The sequence below is a fragment of the Corythoichthys intestinalis genome, chromosome 4 (assembly GCF_030265065.1).
Source record: "Corythoichthys intestinalis isolate RoL2023-P3 chromosome 4, ASM3026506v1, whole genome shotgun sequence".
Taxonomy (NCBI): domain Eukaryota; kingdom Metazoa; phylum Chordata; class Actinopteri; order Syngnathiformes; family Syngnathidae; genus Corythoichthys; species Corythoichthys intestinalis.
In genome coordinates this window covers 58,617,300-58,638,878 of record NC_080398.1, presented here as the reverse complement: position 1 = coordinate 58,638,878, position 21,579 = coordinate 58,617,300, and the positions used below count along the sequence as shown (strand labels likewise).

General features: G+C 38.5%; 1 protein-coding gene across 1 annotated transcript; it reads left to right on the top strand.

The window, feature by feature from the left end:
* Positions 1-473: 473 nt before the first annotated feature.
* Positions 474-20,783, top strand: cnih4 (cornichon family member 4). The gene is made up of 5 exons (XM_057835204.1): positions 474-587; positions 850-918; positions 1,054-1,166; positions 15,690-15,830; positions 15,916-20,783. The coding sequence occupies exons 1-5, from the start codon at positions 519-521 to the stop codon at positions 15,941-15,943; spliced, it is 420 nt and encodes a 139-aa protein (XP_057691187.1). The 5' UTR covers positions 474-518; the 3' UTR covers positions 15,944-20,783.
* Positions 20,784-21,579: the final 796 nt, after the last annotated feature.

The window sequence follows — 21,579 nt, the reverse complement described above, 5'->3', positions numbered from 1 at the left end:
CTTACCCACCATAACCCCTAGCTCTGTTATATTTTTACTTCTTTTTATTGTGCTTTTAATCTTTTATCCTTTTAATACCTTTTTCATCGTCTTGTGATTCTATGTCTCTTGTGAAGCGTCTTTGTGTGGTTTGAAAAGCGCTCTAGAAATAAAATTTATTATTATTATTATTATTATTATTACTCTGCCTAGTGTCCGTAGTCAGCTGGGATAGGCTCCAGCACCTCCGCAACCCTCGTGAGGAAAAGCGGCATGGAAAATGAATTAATGAATGAATTTTCACCAAATACTTTTTACTTGTACTAGAGTACATTTTTTGGATGACTACTTTTACTTTTACTTGAGTAATATTATTTTGAAGTAGCGCTACTCTTACTTGAGTCAAAAAAAAATTGCTACTCTACCCACCTCTGCCTAGCTGTAGGTGAAGTTTTCCGGAAAATGCCATGTCCAGGTTGTGTTGTCTCCTCCGACCGCAAGGGGGCACTATTTGGTCAGGTCCAGCCACAGTACTAAAAATGGACGCCGCCGTGTTCATTCTGTCACTGATCGACTGTTGTGCACTGATTTTCCTGGCGGTCTATTTTGTATCCTTTCACGTGTGTAGTTCCTCTTGCGTGAGGCCCCTTCATGGAACTGTACGGAGTTCAAAATGCGTGTGTGTTAAATTCTATGGATTGCAAAATGGGCGGAAAGACGAACATGCTAACCCCTTAGCCATCTTGCTATATCTGTATATCCGAGGCGTGTGTGCTTTGAATACAATTCACGATGGAACAGAAGTTGTTTTAAGCGAACGTGAATGTTTTACATTTCCATTGCTCTGCACAACCTTGACCTAAACGTCAGATTATTACCTTGTCGGATTTGGAATGTGACTACATCAACGCCAGAGCATGTTGCTCCAAACTCAACAAAGTAAGTCTCGAATGTTTCTTCTGGAGCCAAACTTTTTGCTTGTTAGTGTGGAATTGAATTCATACCATGTACATGTGGTTATGCATTTGCTTGTCACTGAATTTAAAATGAAGTTAAATTGTTTTTTGTGTTCAGTGGGTGATACCAGAGATAGTGGGACAGTGCTTGTCCACCATGCTGATGTTGATCTCCACTCACTGGTTCATCTTCCTCCTCAATCTCCCTGTAGCAGCCTGGGACATTTACAGGTAGGCACTCTTTTGGACATTAGAATTGTTGCAAACCATTAGTTAAGGATGTAAAAGCTGAGCTATTGCCCTTTTGTCTCATTAGAATATATGTAATATTTGGTTACTTGTGTGATGTAGTTACATTCCCATCATTTTTTTAAAGGGATCCGCGGATAGAAAGACTTGTAGTTCTTAAAAGATAAATGTTAGTACAAGTTATTATAATTTGTTATTGAAACCCCTCTTGATGTTTTCGTTTTTATAAAATTTGTAAAAAAAAAAATTTAACTAGTAGGTCGCCATTGTTGTTGACGTCGAAGGGCGGTGACGTCACAGGCCCACGCTGCCAGAATTCCACCTGACACTCTTAAAAAAAAAAAAGTCACTCTTTAACTCATTTGCTCCCAAAAACGTATGAATACGTTCTATTTTTAATTGTTTCAGTGTCCCAAAAACGTATTCATACATCTTTTACGTTTTTTTTTTAATTTTTTATTTGACAATAGGCTTCTCTAGGCTGTGATGCAACTTTGCTAAACTGCACAATGCTTAAAACCCATTTTAAAGCAATAAAACTGGTGACTGGAGGGCAGTAGCGCATTTGGTAAGAACTCATCTATGACCAAGAAAGGAAGTGAGGTGAAGAGAAATAGTCAGGAAACAGAAGTTGGAGGGACCTTGTGAAAAAGGAAGCGTGAGAAAAATGTGGAGAATGATGGAAAACAAAAGGCAAACGACACTGGAGGAGTGTTTTGGAAAGAAAACAACACAATTGTCAAAGAAAGATTAAAAATCTATCTTGATGAGACAGACGGTGATGAGGGAAAAGTTTACCCCAGCCGCGCCGGCCACAACAGCGTCATCTCTCAGTTCAATAGTTTAGTTATGTGTAAATAAATTGTTACTTTGCTATCAAAAGCTCTATTTTTCTCGTTATGTTATTTTATAGAAGGAAAACATTATTCAGATGTTTGGGTTATCACAAAAGCAAGAATTAGCTGTGTTAAAGTCAAAGTTATGTTTGAAATGTATGCTTTTACAAATAGCTCGATTTCTCTGTTTTTTCATCAGAAATGGGAAAATTGCTCAAACTAAGCTATTTTCTAATGCTGATTTCTAAAGAATGGAAAAAGATATAACTTTTTTTCCTGCTGAAACAAGAGAGTCTAATCTTTCTTTTGGTGGGTTCCATGTTTATATAGACCCTACTCACCAACGTCACAGAATGACGTGTCGCTGTATCCGGCCGCCATATTGTCCGTCAGTGTTTATCCGTATTCTCAATGGTTTCAATTTGTCGTGCAATTAATAGTGCAATTCATGGAAGCCCCGGTGCTTTCAGACGCTGTAAACTCATTGGATGCTATGCATAAAAAGCGTTATGTGGAAAAGCTTCAGTCTATCCATTCGCCAGATCCATATTTGATGCCTAAATCGATATTTTTCGACCCGCTGTCTTCGCCCTCTCTGCCTGACATCTGCTACCCTGATATTTACAACTATCTTGTCCACACAAAATCGGCCTATTCTCACGAAAGTTTGAAAAACTTTTAAGAGCAGCACTCTAAGCAACATTACCCCGTGTGACCCTTTACTTCTAATTTTCTAAAATGGCGACAATCAATAAAAAAAAAAAGTTGACTGCGATGGCCGATGCTTCAAGGATAGGTGGATATTGGACTATTTCTTCAATAAAACACGCAACAACTGTGTTTGCCTCATTTGCAAAGAGACAGTTGCTGTTTTCAAAGAGTTCGATGTGACGCAATATTACCAAACAAGACACGCTGACATGTACGACAACATCACAGGGAAGATACGCAGTGAGAAATTATAGCAACCTGAAGCTAGTTTAATTTCACAGCAGCAGTATTTCGCAAGAGCCCGAGTGTCGAAAGAGAACGCCACAAAGACGAGATTGTTGAAATTATGAATTAAAAAAATGATCAGGCAAATGTGACTCACAGAAGGGCTTGCTAAAATTTGTTTAAATATATTGTTCTATGTAAATCAGCCAAGGTAGCCCCCTGCATTTTTACCACACCAAATCTGGCCCCCTTTGCAAAAGGTTTGGACACACCTGTTTAACTTCTTTCACTTGGTACCAGCTAAATATTATTCAAAAAATAATGATGGTGGAAGAAATAAGCATCTTGAATTTGAAACAGTATGTTGTCGACGATTAGCCTCGCAATGATCTTAATTGTGGTTGTCTGCCCAAAACCCTCTAAATATATATTAAATGCATCTTACCAGAAATAAAATGACTACTACATAATCTGTTTTCTCGTCGAATTGCAGCAGTCCATCTCGCTCTCCTCTCCGGGTCTCTCGCAATACGGTAGAATTTCAAGTCTCTTGGTCTATCTTCTCTGTTATTGCAACCAACCGCCACACACGCCTTCACCATTTTGATTATTAATGTTGACGAGCAGAAAAACACGCCATAATAGGAGGAATTTACGTAGCGGTAATGCTTAAACCCGACAAGCTGACGGACAATGTGGCGGGGAGGCATGGTTGTGACGTCATGTGAGTAGGGTCTATAGCAAAGGAACAAAATTTTCTGTGGGCCTTGCAAAATCAGTCAAAATCCAGTAAAATGGCAAGGAGCGAAGGGGGTTGCTCCGGTGAAAATGGCTGGGAGTGAATGAGTTAATTATGTAAGATAGTGATTTAAATATGCCACAAGGTGTCAATGGCAAGTTTTACAATAATTAGCGATCAAGCCAATGAATGCATTTTTTCCCTTGACTGACGCTGTAGTTTCTTTAATCCATAGTTTGAAAGAGAAAGGTGAGTGGACACAGGCATTCAGATTCGTAGCTCGTACCGCGCCGTTTATTAGCATAAGCTTCGGCAACTCTTTCACAACACACATAAGTATCATATAGTAAAAATACTTCAAAACTAATACTCATACCTCTCAAAAAATGTCACCAAGAAGAAAAGTGCTTCAATCTGTATTACTGAGGCCCTATTCTCACACAGTTAACACAACAATGCAAAGAGAACTAGCATTCACAATCAAAATAGATGCGCAAAATACACATAAAACTTACTCACTTTGGTCAAACTATATTTAAACATTTTAGCAACTCGTTTAGTGCAACAAATACACTGGATGGCAATATTCAGTCACAATACAAAAACTATGATGCTGGGAGCCATTTTCAGGAGTCTTGTGAAGACAACCTTCAAATGAACGTGAATCACCATAGACCCAGTCTAAAAAAAAAACAAACGAACAAATAAAAAAAAAAACCGGGGAGCTACGTCGTCAGTCGAGGGACAAAATGCTCTCATTGGCTTGATGTCTTATCAATGTAAAACTCGCCATTGACACCTTGTGGTGCATTTAAATCACTACCTTACATAGTTAGAGTGACTATGAAGCAGCGTGGCACTGTGACGTCAACAACTATGGCGAGCTACTAGTTAATTTTTTATTGGAAATTTTACAAAATTTATTAAAACGAAAACATTAAGAGGGGTTTTAAAATCAAATTATTATTACTCGTACTAACATTTATCTTTTAAGAAATACATGTCTTTTTACCCGTGGTTCCCTTTAATAATTCACATGCTAAAATACTTAATTTATATTACTAATTTTAATAGGGTTGTTCCAATCATGTTTTTTTGCTCCCGATCCGATCCCGATCGTTTTAGTTTGAGTATCTGCCGATCCCGATATTTCCCGATCCGATTGCTTTTTTTGGCTCCCGATTCAATTCTGATCATTCGCAATAATTTTTCCCGATCATATACATTTTGGCAATGCATTAAGAAAAAAATGAATACAACTCGGACGAATATATACATTCAACATACAGTACATAAGTACTGTATTTGTTTATTATGCCAATAAATCCTCAAGATGGCATTTACATTATTAACATTCTTTCTGTGAGAGGGATCCACGGATAGAAAGACTTGGGAATTTGTGTATTGTGACTAAATACTGCCATCTAAGTGTATTTGTTGAGCTTTCAGTTCAAATACTGCAGCATGCCCCAAGGCATGATGGGAAAGAACCATGATGGGAAGTAAAACCATGACTGTGAGTCATGCTAACAATGGATATACCATCTCTGCTTTGGGAAATAAGTTATGGTATAAAGACAAAGACTTAATGTCACCTTGGTACCCCACAATGCTTACCTTTACTTTTCTAATCATAGGTAGTGAGGTAGCATGGATTAGTTAAGTGAGGTATGGGTTGTCAAAATGCACCCTACTCAATTATTACTGTTTTTTTATCTCTCTTTATAGGTAAAATGGTGTCACAACAGAGCGAGTGTGACAATGAGTGTAAGAGTTGTACAGCGCAAATATTAATAGCTTTAAACACTGTAGCCTTACTCATTTAGCAATCAAGGAAATGCCGCTGTCTTTGGGATATTAATGATAACTCTACCTTAAGCCTAAACTAAAGACTCTGGATGAGTGTAACATGTTATGTCTGTAACGTTAAATACAATTAGAAAATGATTTAATTAAAATATATATTAAAAAAAGGCATGGCCGATATTTTGTTGCCGATTCCGATACTTCGAAAATGACGTGATCGGACCTGATCGATCGGCCGCCATTAAAATACCGGTAATTCTAAATGGGCTTACAATGGCATAACACCATTCCACCATCAAGTATGCTCATTTACCTACTAATGACGCAGCATCAGGAGCAACGTGGGTTCAGTATCGTGCTCAAGAATTCTTGGGCGAGATTTCCAGGGCGGGGAATCGAACCCACAATCCCTGGGTTGGGCAACAACAACTCTACCACAGAGCCATAATAATATATACTGTAGATATTATTTTTTTTAAAGATAAGCAAGTCTGGAGTACTGCGTAAGACAGAAAACAATTTCACTGTGACAAAACTATTTGAGTCTAGACTAGAGATGTCCTGACGTAGTTGACGTCATCGATGACGTAAATGTGTAGACGAGGACAACATACTGTCAACGGTTAATGAAGGGTTAAAAAATATATATGCGTGGAAAGTTGAGAATGACGCTCGGTATGCAAGCGGGGAAAGCGGCATAAAGCCAAAAAAGCACACCAGGGTGGCCAAAAACATTGATTTATTTCAACGAAGCAAAGGAGGGTACACTGGTTTGTCCTGTCTGTTCAATGCCAATCTTGCATACCAGGTTGCACGTGGGCTGTGAATGAACACCTAAAGCGCAGTCATCCAGTTGTAATTTTGGAAGATGACAGACAGGAGACAACAAGCTGGCAGATCGTAATTCCATCTAACTAACCAACGACATGTTTTATTGAAGTTGCTAAGCCTATCGCGATATGCAATGAGTTCATTAATCGCACGTTAAATAAAAATGAGGGCGGTAATTTTCACGACTGTGTTTTATCGTTTGCGTGCGTGCATACATTTGTGCGTGCATGTTGATGGCATATGAGACTCCAGTTCCTTTCACAGATGTTTATTGGTCATCAACATGCCGTAGAATTAAAGTTCAGACATACAAAATAAGATTAAACACCGTAAACTTTAGCATTGCTACATTGAGGCTAATGGGGAAAAAAAGACAACCTACTTTAGCCTGCTGTAAAACATTGGCAGTCTTCTCCAAAACGCAAACTTGCGGTTAAAAGTTGACACTTCAAACATGAAAAATCGCTGGTTAACAGCATTTGCAAATGAAAAAAATGGGGGGGGGGGGAATTCTATTACTATTCTATTCAATGACGAAAAGTGCTTTTTTTGCAGAGGGTAAAGCTCACAGTTCGCAATTTAGTAAACGTACTTCCGGCAAAAATTTCAAAATAAAAGCACGTTCGTCATATAAATAACGATTTCTGGAGTTAATCCCACATACTTCAGAATTCACATTCTACGCTAAGAATATCTTAAAAATCACACTCTGCATGAAAAATCTGATTGGCAATGAATATTTATTATAATACTATTATAGTAGTATACTGTAATATTAATGCAAGATTTTTTGTTTTGTTTTAAGAATTGTGTTGAATCATGTTTGAAAGGTAGTGCTCTGAATCTATTACTTACGTTCCATTCTTTTGCACTAGTTAATGCTATCAGCATTTGACCTCATTGTTTATTTGTGATTTCTTATTGTTATTTACGTGTTTATTTGCAATTTAATAAAGAATTTAAGTCTTCCACAGTGTCAACAAAAATTTCATTGCTAAATTAGTGGGGGGGGGGGGGGGGGAATTTGATTAGCCGACTAATCGTAAAAATAGTCGGCTGACTGAGCGGGAGAAAATTAGTCGTTTAGGACAGCCCTATTTCCCACCAGCTACAAGAGTTAACTCCAGTGTGTTTAGTATGTCTAGCCGTGGTAAAACATATTACGACATAAGGTTGTTAACGAGGGAGATAACGTGGCTAATTAGCATGCCAAGACAGCTCACCGTGATATTTTTGCTTAAGGTTATCATACCGTCAGAATCTCATACCGACACATGCCTATTAGAGTCTTCATATTAATGTGGCAATGGTGCCACTTGGTGATGGAGATGGAAGCAATGATTTGTGTTGTATTGGTTAATTTTGAGGCTATTTGTTGACCAATCGCTTAAATGGAAATTTAAACGCTCCCTCTGGCCATCATGCAACCTCCAACCAAGTTTGAAGACCACGCGAATCATATTGACTGACATTGACGGTGATAGATGTCCGATCCATTGTGACTCAGGGTTGGCAGCTCAAAATTAATTCAATGCCATTAACGTCAGTTTTAAACAAAACTAGCATTTTATAACGGCCAAAACGCATACTCTCTGAATACTATACATTTACAGTGGAATGAAAAAGTATGTGAACCTTTTGGAATTTCGCACATTTCTGCATAAAATCACCATAAAATGTGATGTGATCTTTGTCAAAATGACACAGATGAAAAAAACAGTCTCTGCTTTAACTAAAGTCACCCAAACATTTACAGGTTTTCATATTTGAATGAGGATAGGGAGAAATAAGTAAGTGAACCTTTCTGCCTAAGGAGACCTAATGAGCAATCTTGCCAAACAATTTAAGTCAGGTGTCTGCCCACTCACTGATGAGTGGTTTAAAGCTGCCCTGCCCACTATAAAACACACACCTGGTAAGAATTGTCTTGATGACATGCATTGTCTGATATGCATCATGGCTCGGTCAAAAGAGCTGATCTGAAGACTTGCCATCAAGGATTGTTGATTTGTATGAAGCTGGGAAAGTATGCAAAACCATGTCTAAAAGTCTGGATGTTCATCAATTGACAGTCAGAGAAGTTGTCAACAAATGGAGAGTGTTTGGTACTGTTGCTTCTCTCCCAAGGAGTGGCCGTCCACCAAAGATGACGCCAGGAGTTCAGCCCAGAATACTCACGAGTGGTAAAAAAAAAAAAAAAGAACCCTAGAGTATCTGCTTAAGACTTATCTCTGTGCACACATCAACTATATGTAAAACTATGGCCAAGATTTGTGTTCATGGGAAGACTCCACGGAGGAAGCCACTGCTGCCTAAAAAAAAAAAAACATTGTTTGCCTGTTTAGTATCGCAAAAAGGCCCTTGGACACTCCACAGAAGTTTTGGCAAAATATTTTGTGGAGTGATGAAACCAAGGTTGAATTGTTTGGGAGTAACACACAACGTCATGTGTGGAGGAAAAATGGAACTACTCACCAACATCAACACCTCATCCCCACTGTGAAGCATGGTGGAGGAGACATCATGATTTGGGGCTGTTTTGCTACCTCAGGGCCTGGACAACTTGCAATCATTAATGGAAGAATTAATTAGAAAGTTTATCAGCATGTTTTGCAAGAAAACCATCAGACAGTTGAAGCTAAAAAGTGGATGGATGCTGCAACCAGACAATGATCCAAAACACTGAAGTAAATCAACTTCAGAATGGTTTCAAAACAACACGTTCTGGAGTAGCCAAGTCAAAGTCCAGACTTGAACCCCATTGAGATGTTGTGGCATGACCTAAAGACAGCGATTCATGCCAGACATCCCTGGAATCTGACTGAACTACAGCAGTTTTGTAGAGAAGAATGGGCCAAGATTTGCCCTGATCGATCGATGTGCCTGACTGATCTGCAGCTACAGGAAGCGCCTGGTTGAAGATATTGCTGCCAAAGGGGGGTTCCCACAAAATATTCAATGTGATGGTTCTCTTACTTATTCTCCCCCTTCTGTCATTGTTTGCATACTATCCTCATTCAAATATAAAAACCTATAAATGTTTGAATGGTTTTAGTTGAAGCGGACACTGTTTTTTCATCTGTGTGATTTTGACAAAGATCAGATCACATTTGATTTTATTTTATTTTTTATTTATTTTTAGCATTTTATGCTGAAATGTGAGAAATTCCAAAGGTTCAGATACTTTTTCATACCTGTGTACCTATTGTAAAGCAATTAGTTGACCAACAACAGAGTTTGACCACTGTGCGATTCATAGTCCGACTAAAGCTGGACTGACATAAACGCAGACATATTCTTGTTAATTATTATGCGACATCCTCTTGACTACCTATGGGGAAACATTTTCTCTTTGATGTAATTAAAGGCCAAATTGAACTACTGTTAGTCAGGAGAAAAAGTGTATTTTGACCTCTTGGAAAACACTTGACACTAGGCCTGTCGCGATAACAAATTTTAGTGTGCGATAATTATTCTCATAAATTATTGCGATATGCGATATTATTGCGCCCCCCCCCCCCCCCAATTTTTTAAACCATTTTACAATAACACAGTGCGAATACAGTATATATTAATAGATGAAGTACACCCATTTAAACGCGATATTTACTCTTAAATTCAAATCTACTTTTTAAGAAATCACAACTAAAAACAATAGACCATACCTCTTAAGTAAAAAACAACAATATTTATGCCGCACAGAAACACAGAATAAATAAAATGTGTTTAAAAAAAAAAAAAAATGCACTTAACAACTTCAGCATTTAGAAAAAAATTTCCCGTCATAGCTTCTGCAATGGTGTTCCATAGGGATGCAATGATACAGTTAAGTCATGGTTCGGTACGAATTTTGATACAAGGGACAAGATTTTCGATCCGATTCAATACATTTAATGCTCTGTAAAAAAACAAAAAACAATTGTATTTTTTTTTTTTTTTTTTTTTGCTAACGAGCAAAAATTAAATTGCCATCATATAAACATGCATTTTAGTGCATAATATTTATGTGCTTACTTCTTACTGATATGAAAAAAATTTGCATAAAAGTGCTGAGAACAATCTTTACTGTTTGTAAAGTGAGGCAGGGCACACCGTTGATTGCTACAGCTCTCTTAGTAGCTAGGTTTACTACATGAGCAAGACATCCTATTTATGGTCCGAATCCATTTGCGTCACGTACTGAATTAACAATACTTGCAACATTATCTATAGGCACTGGTATGGATTGATTTGGCCTTCTTAATCTCATGTGACAAATGACAGTTTAGAATTCATCGATGTAGTATATGGACTACATGTCCCATAATCACTCTGGGCTCACGTAGCCAATGGCATGGGAAGTAGCACATCTAGTTTGCCATTTCATGATATCTAGTGTGTGCGCGCATTAAAAAAGTTAGCAAGCGCCGCTGAAGTCACGTCTGCTCATTACTACACAACACCAGCATATGAGGGCTTTCATATACAGGACGAGTTTGAAGCACAGCGCTCTTACCGGTAATTTCATTCAGCTGTTCTTTGTCAAAGTGAGGTTATTCGTAGCAGCCAAGTCGGTAACAATGTTTTGGCGGATTTAATTGTAAATATCCAGCGTTATGCCGAAAAATAGCCGCCCCGCGTGAAATGTCACTCCTGACGGGAGCGCCCGCACGTCAACAACACCGGTGTTCTGCCAAAATATGCTACATCGGCGAAACGTCCCACATTAGTCGAATTTGAGACCTAAAGTACTACCGTGCGCTCTAAACTTGTTTTGTTTAGATGCATACAGGAATAAGGTACTAAAAAAATGCCTGCAGAAAATACTTAAATGTAGTTATATCAAATAAGGACGGTTTAAACACGCTACGTGACTAATGTGGTCAACTGCTTCAAAGCTAACACAAAAAAACACAATGGTTAAAAGTATGAGAGGGTAATACATGCAAAAAGTATCTTTGAGGCTGTGAAAAGGTTCTAAATAACTAAATAAAAACAACAATAGTGAGTAATCGCCGCCTCTAACAGATGTGCGCATGCGTGTGAATGCATGCGCAAGCGCCCTGAGCATTGTGTAGACGTTTCGCCGCGTAGTAAGGAATGGCCGAACACCGGCGCGCCATAGATGGTCCACAGTCACTCCGGAGCACTGACGCGGCCGGTATACGTTGAACAATAGGATATAATGGGAACAATTGGCTCTGGCGCTAGTTTTTGGCGGACCTGGAACGAAGATGCATTTTGCGCAGTTGGTAACGAACTTTTAACAGCACGTCTGCCGCACGCGCACACACACGTGCACGCGAGGCGATAAATCGCAGCGGAAAAGTTATCGCCTCCATTTTTATATATCGCGCGATAAATGGAATTATTGCATATTGCGACAGGCTTACTTGACACTATTTAGAAATCAATGTTCAAACTGCGTTTATGACAGGGTGTAACAGTATATCAAAAAGGTGATTTATTGCAATACTTAATAGCCTAAAAGGTTAACGATATGCTCCCAGCAAGAATCAATGTATCGTTTTTCAAAAGATCCCACTGTTGAAAAAGGAACCACCAGGTTGCAACCAAAATCTTCCATTAGAATAGCGTCTACGTTAGGTCACTGGCTGCAACTGACATACAATTCATTTGACTGCATTGGACGTCTAAGTACCGTCAATGGCACTGAAATCGGAGTATTCACAGCCAGTCTTGTGAGCATTTAAAGGTCACTTCCGTTTCATTTTAGGGCAGATACAGGTTACTTTTTGTTGTTTTGGCTCACTTCCTATTTATTTGGAGACATTTTTGATTCAATTCCTTTTCAGTTACTAAAATTTTAAGGAAGTGACATTTAAATGCCCCAAAAAGAAAAGGAAGTGATGGAAAATCAGCAGGAAATTAGGTGAAAATTGCCCCAAAATGAACTAATTGCCTGGCATTGGCTGCCACTGACAGCCATAGGCATCCAATTCGTTCATTCGCTACCATCCCTTCCACTTCAAACGGATTGGATGTCTACTACTGATAAACTCATTCACAGCAGGAGGATGAAAAAGAGCTTGTTTTTATGTTTATTAGTTGTTTTGTAGAATATCCTAGAATGATGTAGCGCAAATTGTATCATGAGCTACCCAGAGGTTCCCACTCATAGCATATGATGGCAGTTTGCTGACTCGGTTCCTCCCTTGTTATTCCAAAGGCGTAGGTTTGCATAGGGACGGTAGGGACAAAACATTACCAACTTTTCAGGATGCTCAAATTGTCCCCACCAACTTTTAAGCAATCTTATTTGCGTTATATAATGACTTCAGTTATATAGGTCATTAGATTGTCTTCCCGTATGTTGTAATTGACCCCACCATTATTAAGTGAATTATTTTCATTATGTTCAGACTTACATGTACATCTTTTCACTTGATGGCTCCCCCCCCATACACAGACATTAGATGAATGAATGAATGAATGAATGAATTTATTGTCATTGTCATCATCATCAAAATCATTGACAGTTTCAGAGTGTGGAATTTTGCCCGAAAGAAAGACGATGACAGACAAAGGAAAGACGGGAAAAGCAGATGCTTATCGATACCCGTCCCCCAACCCGTCCCAGATAATAGAGATATTAGGAATATTAGATTTTTTTTTTCAGCCAGCAGCAACCACTGAAAAAAAATGTAAAGAGACGTCAATGTTGTGGAAGTGGGGAACACACCACATAGACTTCATAATTAGAGGTGTGCGAAATTTCCGATTCTTAGATTATTCGCGATTCGGCCGTGCAAGATTCGAGAACGATTCACAAACATCCAAATTCCGATTATTGAAATATGTCAAGTAAAGCAGAACTAAAACACAGTCAGCGCGATCTTCGGGACGCAATGAGGGACGGACCGCATCCCGAGAGTAAACATCATGCTTCTCATTACCCGGCTAATGACAATGCTCAACTCACGGCTCTGGCTCAACTCATGCCGCTAGATAAAAAAACAATAATACCTGACTGCTGCCGACAGCCGCTACAAACTACGTCCATATCATGTTACGATAGGTAATAGATATCATATGTATACAGAACTAGATACAAAATGATAGACTCAATGGCGTTAGCAGCACATGTATTGAAAACTAGATGCGAAATGACAGACTTGCCGGCGTTGGAAACAGCCACCATCTTAAAGCAGGAGACTTCTCTAGAAGGCTCTGTTGTAGCGAATTTAATTAACTTTTTATCTAAAATACTCCTAAATCGGCAAAATCTTAACTTGAAACTATCTTTAAAATAGTTATAAAACTTTCACATGTCTAAAGTAGACAGAAGGGAAATTGTGGAATAATGGGAGCAATTTTAACAACTTTAACTGTTGATTCACAACATTAAATTAATTAAATGTAGTTTAAAGCTGCTGATACAGAATGGGGACTTGAATATTTTATCTACTGTTTTGAACTGTGAACTTGATACTGAAATAGTTGTTTATTTAAGCCTGAGAGGCTTTTTGTACAATTTTTGTAACTAATGTACGAAACATTGAAAGCAGCTAATAACTTGGGGGGTTTGTGGGTGTCATCAATAATCGATTTATAATCGAATCGTTGCCTCTGAATCGCAATCGAATCGTTAGGTGCCCAAAGATTCTCACTTCTATTCATAATGATATTGACGGGACGCGGGGCTTAATAATAGGGGGCCTGCATTGTTGGAGTGGCTGTCAAAGCTGACCAAGTGGAATCACAGACAAAGAGCTTTTTTCATTGAAAATTCTTGTGAATAAATGCTTAAATCCCTGAATTCTATATACATATGGACGTAAAACAGTCTCGATTCTTAGCGAAAAGCAAAAAAAAAAAAAAAAAAAGTGCAATTAGCATTTATTTTAGGTAAATATGTCGAAGTACGATGCTAGTCTGTCAGTCAATGTGGTGACTGCCTTACAACGAAGTTTTTTACGTGAATTTTTTTTTGGGGTGAAAAAACGAAAATATATATATAATAATTACCTTGAATCCTTGAACAAATCACTCCTGAGACAATCCTTCCTGTTTGTATGCTGTACAGCTTTCGTACTTTTTCAACATAAATCCGGCATTGGATTGCTACATGTGTCGTTGCGACCGACTGCGAATAATTGAAGCGGATTGTGGGATGGCCCCCTCCTTGAAAGCGTGGCACAGTGAAGGTCGAATCTGACTGGTCAATACCATTATGAAGTCTACGCACACCGCTAATTTTGCTACTCAAAGTTCGACCTGCTTCAGACTTGGCATAACATTAAATTGTGTCAATTTGCTAACCTGCAAACCTCGAGGAGGAAGCTGCTTAGAGAGAAGTGTTGCTGCGGTATGTGCTTCCTACTGTTAAACTGTGAGAAATGTAATGAAGTGAGTTTTACCCCCTTCTCCCCAATGTTACTTTTTATTTTATTTATGTGGTCTTAAAGCAGCCCACAGGATATTTCATTTTTTGTTGAGTTTGGCTGTGCTTGTGGACAAAAGCAGTAGTGTTTTACCCTAAAGACAGCTCCATTTTTGTTATTCCCTGACAAAGAAGTTTTTTCAGTTACGTTTAAAATCTTTATTTAGACCAGTGGTTCTTAACCTGGGTTCGATCGAACCTCAGGGGTTCGGCGAAGGTAAAGAAACGCAGAGCCCTATTTTCATACATTGATTAAATTTAGGCTTTTTAGACCAGGTTTTAGTTTGGTTTGCGCCCAATTTACAGGCTAATCCATTTCTTATAAATGCTAATCATCGATCTGATGGAAGGAGGAACTGGTTTGCTCAGTGGAAAGTTGACTTGCACTTGATATGAGGGAAAACAACAGACCAATGGGCAATGTGTTTTTAAATTTTGACCTGTTTATAAAACAAGCTATCAAAATGAGAAGAATTTTGACTGGGAATTTGCTAAATTATAAACTTGCTAGCTTAGATATTAAAATAATCGCTTTATTTTCTAATTCCAAAGGGTTCGGTGAATCAACATGTGATATTTGTGGGGTTCTGAAGAACCACTGATTTAGACAATGTTGGGTGGTCTTAAAACAAATGTTTTTTTTTTTTTTTTTTTTTTTTTGTATTCCTGGATAGTTAAGATATGATTAACAAGCTTGTATTTACTGTGTATGTTAATATAATTTATGTTCAAATAATGCAATTTAAATTTGCTAATAAAACCCAGACATTTCATCTGGAAGTTTTCAAAATGATTCTTAAGTTATATTTTTTAAAACAAAGGCTTGAATTGAATGCCGTAGGCGTAACCAATACACATAAACGTTATTTATTTTGCATTGATCATTAAGAATGTCCCGTACCCAGCAAAAAGTGTACATGAAGGCTATGCCATATCGTCCCTACCAATGTTGAGACCTTGTGTTATTCCTCCAGATACGTGAAGGTCCCGATGGGCAACATGGGCGTGTTTGACCCCACAGAAATCCACAATCGAGGGCAGCTCAAGTCCCACATGAAGGAGGCCATGATCAAACTCGGCTACCACCTGCTTTGCTTCTTCATCTATTTGTACAGGTAGATGAGACCATAAATGACGTTTTGACCGACTGGAAAGTGACAGACATGCATTAAAACGTATGGTCGGCGTGTGTTTCCGCAGCATGATTCTGGCTCTGATTAATGACTGAAGCAACACGCCAACTCTGGAACCTCCGCCGTCCGTCTACACACTCCCAGATTGACCGCTTCCTCGCTCCCATGCTGCATTCGATGTGTCAAAACTGCTCTCTTGACGAGATTCCCGTGCCAGTAGAACACTCGTACAAAAACAACTTTCGAAACTCGACAAGAAAAGTTCAAATGAATATAATAAACATCACCTCATTGTAGGTGTATATGCTTAAATTCACATCAAAAGTGGCAGTAGTCTTTTTGCACTGAAACTGTCATTATCGCACTGCAGACGCTTTAAAAAAGTGGGCAGTTTGGAATGACTGAAATACTTTGTATGGTCACTGCACACTTTGAGTTGCTCATTTTAAGCATTATGAGAATCAAAAATATTTTTTTATTTTAACAGTGGATTCATTGTATTCATAGGCGGAGTTTGACTTTTGTGGGGGGGGGGGGGGGGGGGGCAAAACATGTTGATGACCCCAAAACGCAGTGTCAGCAATATAATTAACTTACAATATGATATATATAAATATATATGGCGGAAAATACTCAGGCAACTTGAAGTTCCGCTCTGAGACCCTCAATTTGGCCAACTTTCAAAATTGTCCGATATGCATGAATGATACATCATTGGAAAGCTTAAAATCTCAATTTTCTGGGGGAAGAAAATTTTGAGCAGGAGGGCATTTTTTTTTTTTTTTATGTTTTTTTAAACGGCAAAATCCTATCTGGAGGTGAGAGCATGCTAGAGCAGAATTACAGACGCCATGACACTAACGAGATATTATCGCGTACTTACCTTGTTTCGATCCAAAAACTCCATGTAGCATGTATCATCGAGTGTCAAGACACAGATGTGAATGACCAAAGCCGGATTTTTGTAGGATTTTATGGGTGAAACATGGTAATATAACAAGGGTCGCCATGCAGTAATCGCAGACATCAAGGATTGGTCCAGATTTATCGGAGAAAATGCCACAGTAACAAAAAAAATACAATTAAGCGATAGTTATGAGGTAGATATCTGTGACCTTTTTACAGATGCCATTTTTTTCATTGTGACATAATTTGTTTAAATTATGCGAGTGAATAATTTTTTAAAGTATATATATATATTTTTTTCAAACGAAATATGAGACATCAATGATTCTAAGCTAAAAACGACAGACATTTTGAATAATAAATATCTTTGTTTTATGGCTGGGTTGAAACAAAAGCGGTTGCGCGACGTCTGTAATTGGGGGTTTTCAGGGTAAAACGGACAAATCAAAAAATAGTTTGGGGGCTCAATGCGCCATGAATCTGCTGTGGCAGCGTATAGACATATTGTTCTATCAAACACAACAGTCGTTTTGGCTTAAATACAGCAGTTTTTTTTTTTTAAAAGAGGAGTGCAAGAGCACAAACTGCTTTTTCAGACTTGTCTGTGTTTTCCGCCATATATTATTCATTTCAATCATTTGTGTTGTTTTATTGCCTTACAACTTTCATAGACAACATTTTAACGGCTAGGTCTATTGTAAAGGGGAAGTTAAGAAATTTTTGACATTAGGTTTAATGTTCGAGTTAGTGGTTTCATTAGTCGGTGGAGTTGATTTCAATTAATTCTGTGCAGTTAGTTATTTGTTAGTTTCTGGGCTCAGGAGTGGCTAAGCTAATGTAAGTCAATGGTGCCTGCTTAGCATGCCAGTAAATAAACGATATTAACAGATCCAACACAGTCAAAGAACTGGTGTACCGCACACTGCACGTCACTTCCGCTCATTATTATTCATGGTGTTAGCTAATGTTGCTAAGGGGGGGGACACGCTACCGGTTGTCCCCAATAGGAAATGAATGGAAATCGTGTACGAAGGAGATGTTTACAGAGCTAAACCTACCAATTCTGTCCAAAAATGATGTCCCTGGTACCAAATTTACTGGTAAATATGTGGAAGAACATTTAAAAAATGTTCAGTTAAAGAGATGGCTTGAGAGTCTAGATCTGAAGAAGACGAAAAAACGATCCGACTGAAGCACCTTTTCCTTACGCGACTGACAATGACATTCTCCTGTTTCAACAATCTATCCTTTACCACCACATGCTCTGCCTATCGTATATATTATATCCTCTGGTTGTCTTACGTCTCTGACCGTTCTTTTGGGCAACGACATTGATATTTTTGTGTAGCGATCGCAAATGCTACTCCTTGAGAGCCAACGAACACTTAATTTTTTCATTAATAACAAATCTTAATTCTATCATTTATTTACGATTCCTCCTTAGTAAAGTTTTTTTTTTTTTTTTTTACCACAGAAGAGGTAACGGTGGCAGTCAGATACCATTTTCATTCTTTTCAGGTCATTCATTGTCAGACAGAAGCAGCACGGCACAACGCCACGCTAAAAAATAAGTTAAAAATATCAAAATGGCTTACCTCTTTGTCCTCTGAAGGAGCATGCCAACCCAACAAAATGTTTACTGCATATGAAATGTGAATGGCTTCACCCTGGCTTCATCTAGCTGCCATTAAACGTCCACGCAAGTTGATTAATTCTTCACATTTTTTGGTTTTGGGAATCGTATGAAGAAAACAGCCATCATATGCCGTAATGTCTACAGTGGTTTCTACAACTTCCAAAAAAGCAATGTGTGATCGGCATTTATGTTTTTGAAAGATTACCGGAGAAAAGTAGCAGAAATAACATTGTTTCTATGCGAGGGCGGGTCTATAACGTCCCACTTCCACTTTACTTCCGCTTTACGATGCGACGTCACGGTCTAAAAATAGCATTCGTGCGGTACACTATTTAAAATGCAGTTCGTTCGAAATACCCGTGTGGCCAAAACATTGTCACATCAAACAGCCAAAATTCATTTCCTTCAACAGGACTAAATATATATAGAGAGAGGAGTACTTCGGCTCTTGTGCTCAATCTGCTGGGGAGTCCCGTTTGTTCTCACAAAAAAATAAAATCAGTGGTGAAAAAAATGTAGTATCACGCCGCCCTGCTTGCCTAGAAAGCCTGTTCCCTGCAGAGCTGCTGGATTACAAATGTTGCTGTTCATTCTACAATTATTGACATTAACATTATCCTGAAAACATAACAAACACTATTGATTGCATGGGTCATCAGTGATTCTCATGCGTGCACATGTTGTTTTATTGGTATGCTAAACCGGCACTATTGACTGGCGCTAGCTTAGCCACTCCGGGGCCCCGAAACTAACAAATAACTAACAAACTGCATGGAATTTGTTAAGTCTTGTGTCAAAAATTGTGAACTTCCCCTTTAGATTGGTTTACAAGAAAGTCAATCACATGCAATGACATTTTTCGGCTACCGGGGGGGTACTGCCCCCACCACCCCCCTCGATCTCCGCCTATGATTGTAGTATATAATTGGGTTGTTCATGACTTTGTGTGAACTATCAGACATTCCTCCATTTTAAAGTTTACTTCAGTATCTTCTTGTATGGTGTTTGATTTTCATCAGAATGCTGCCGCACTTACCAAATTTGAAAGGACAATGTTTTTAAAAAAAAAACACTCCAGTATGAAGCAGGTGTGCAAATATGGTTCCAGTTGTGACCTCGCTGAGATGACGGTTGATGCCTGCTTTGTACTAAACTCTCTGTAGCAGTGTTTTTTGTTTTTTTTTTGTCTTGAGATTGAGTTTCATAAATGAGTTTCATAAATAAAAATGAAAATACAGTGCTGTCAGTGCGTTTCTTTACCTGTAATTACAGGGGACTTTTTGAAACAGTGGCATTGGAAGTGGGATGCTGAGGGTGCTACAGCACCCCCTGGTGTCTGGGGAGGGTGTTTTGGTAGATCGTTTAAGTACAACACCGAAACAATTGCACATTTAAATTTGGGAATGGGGTACCCATCGGCGGATCTACTATTCAGGTGAAGTAGGCGATCGACTTAGGCCCCCAACCAGTAGTGGGCCCCCAACCAGCTGCCCTTGCCCCAATGAGCAAGAGCTTGGGCCACCGGAGCCAGCAGCACCCCAACTATTCGTCATGTATAATTATGTCACCATACCAAACAAACAAATAACAAAACAAAAAAGAAAGCCATTTGAATGCCGCATTTATATTATCACCCCCCCCACACACACACACACGCACTACAATAGACTGTTCCACGACGACGGACTGAGTATCAGTCGCTTGGCTTCATTTAGCGCCGTTTTAGCTTCCCTTAGCTCCGTTTAGCAACGCTTAGCTCCGCTTAGCTGTTCGTTAGCTTCACTTAGCTCTCCCGCGTTTTTCATGCCACTAAGCTCGCTATTTTTACAGCTCACTTGCTACTTTGCACGTCGGCTATCGTTTATTTCGAACACATGAGCGAACGTGCTCTCGATGAGAGTCAAAGTGCAGTGAGGGAGAAGTTGAGAACAGGCCGCTAATGCTTCTTTTAACTTTCTTGTTCTTCACACCGAACATAAAATACACGACAGCACACCCTGTGGCGAAACAATGCAGTACAGTTCCAATCAGTCATACAATAACACCCAACAGCTGGTTAACAGCATTTGCTAACTGAAAAAAAAAAATCTATTAGTGACGCCACAAGCAATGATGAAGAATGTTTTTTTACGGAGTGTAAAGCTTTCGGTTAGCAGTTTAGCGAACGTACCTCCGGTGAACATTTCAAAATAAAAGCATGTCATGTTCGTCATATAACAATTAATATTATAATATGTAGAGTAAATACTACAGAATACAGATTCTACACTAAGAATAGCTTTCAAATGACACTCTTTATGACAAATATGACTGGCAATGAATAATTATTATAATCATGATACTACTATTATATACAGTATAGTAGTATACTATAATAATGCTAGAATTTTTTTTTTAAGACTTGTTTTGAATAATGTTGGAAAGGCAAAGTCAGTGTTCTGAATTTGTTTACTTTCCATTCTTTTGCACTAGTAAATGCTATTAGCATTTAACCTCATTGTTTATTTGTGATTAATTATTGTTATTTACATGATTATTTGTACTTCAATAAAGAATTTAAGTGTTCCAAAATGGTTGTGTGAATTAATAAGCGTAAAAAAAAATGTCATTGCTAAATTAGTAAAAAAAAAAAAAGAAAATTGTTAGATTGGTCGACTAATCGTAAAACTAGTCGGCTGACTAATCAGGAGAAAATTTGTCGTTTAGGACAGCCCTAGTGTACCAGAACATATTTCCTCCAAGCCCTAAAATTGCCAAGTCCGCCACTGGGGGTACCGCACGCTACACGTCACTTCCGCTCATTAATATTTATGATGTTAGCCTCTGTGGCTCTGCTGTTAGCTAAGCGGGGACAAGCTCTTGTTTGTCCCCAAAAGAAAATGAATGGGAATAGTGTACGACGGAGATGTTTACAGAGCTAAACCTACCAATTTTGTCCGAAAATGATGTCCCTGGTGCCAAATTCACTGGTAAAGATATGGAAGAACATACAAATGTTCAGTTAAACAGATGGCTTGAGAGTCGAGGGCTGAAAAAGACGGAAAAAAACGAGCCGACCTAAGCTTCCCTTAACTTTTTTATCGACACCTTTTTCTTACACCACTGATAATGACTTTCTCCTGTTTCAACAATCTATCTTTTACTACCATAAGCCCCATCTTTCTTATAAATTATATCCCCTGGTTGTCT

Excerpts from the sequence above, each read along its gene's own strand:
- cnih4 (XM_057835204.1), top strand. The coding sequence starts at position 519 with ATGGACGCCGCCGTGTTCATTCTGTCACTGATCGACTGTTGTGCACTG. Across the intron at positions 919-1,053 it reads GTTGCTCCAAACTCAACAAA|TGGGTGATACCAGAGATAGT; the intron begins GTAAGTCTCGAA and ends TTTTGTGTTCAG. Across the intron at positions 1,167-15,689 it reads GCAGCCTGGGACATTTACAG|ATACGTGAAGGTCCCGATGG; the intron begins GTAGGCACTCTT and ends TTATTCCTCCAG.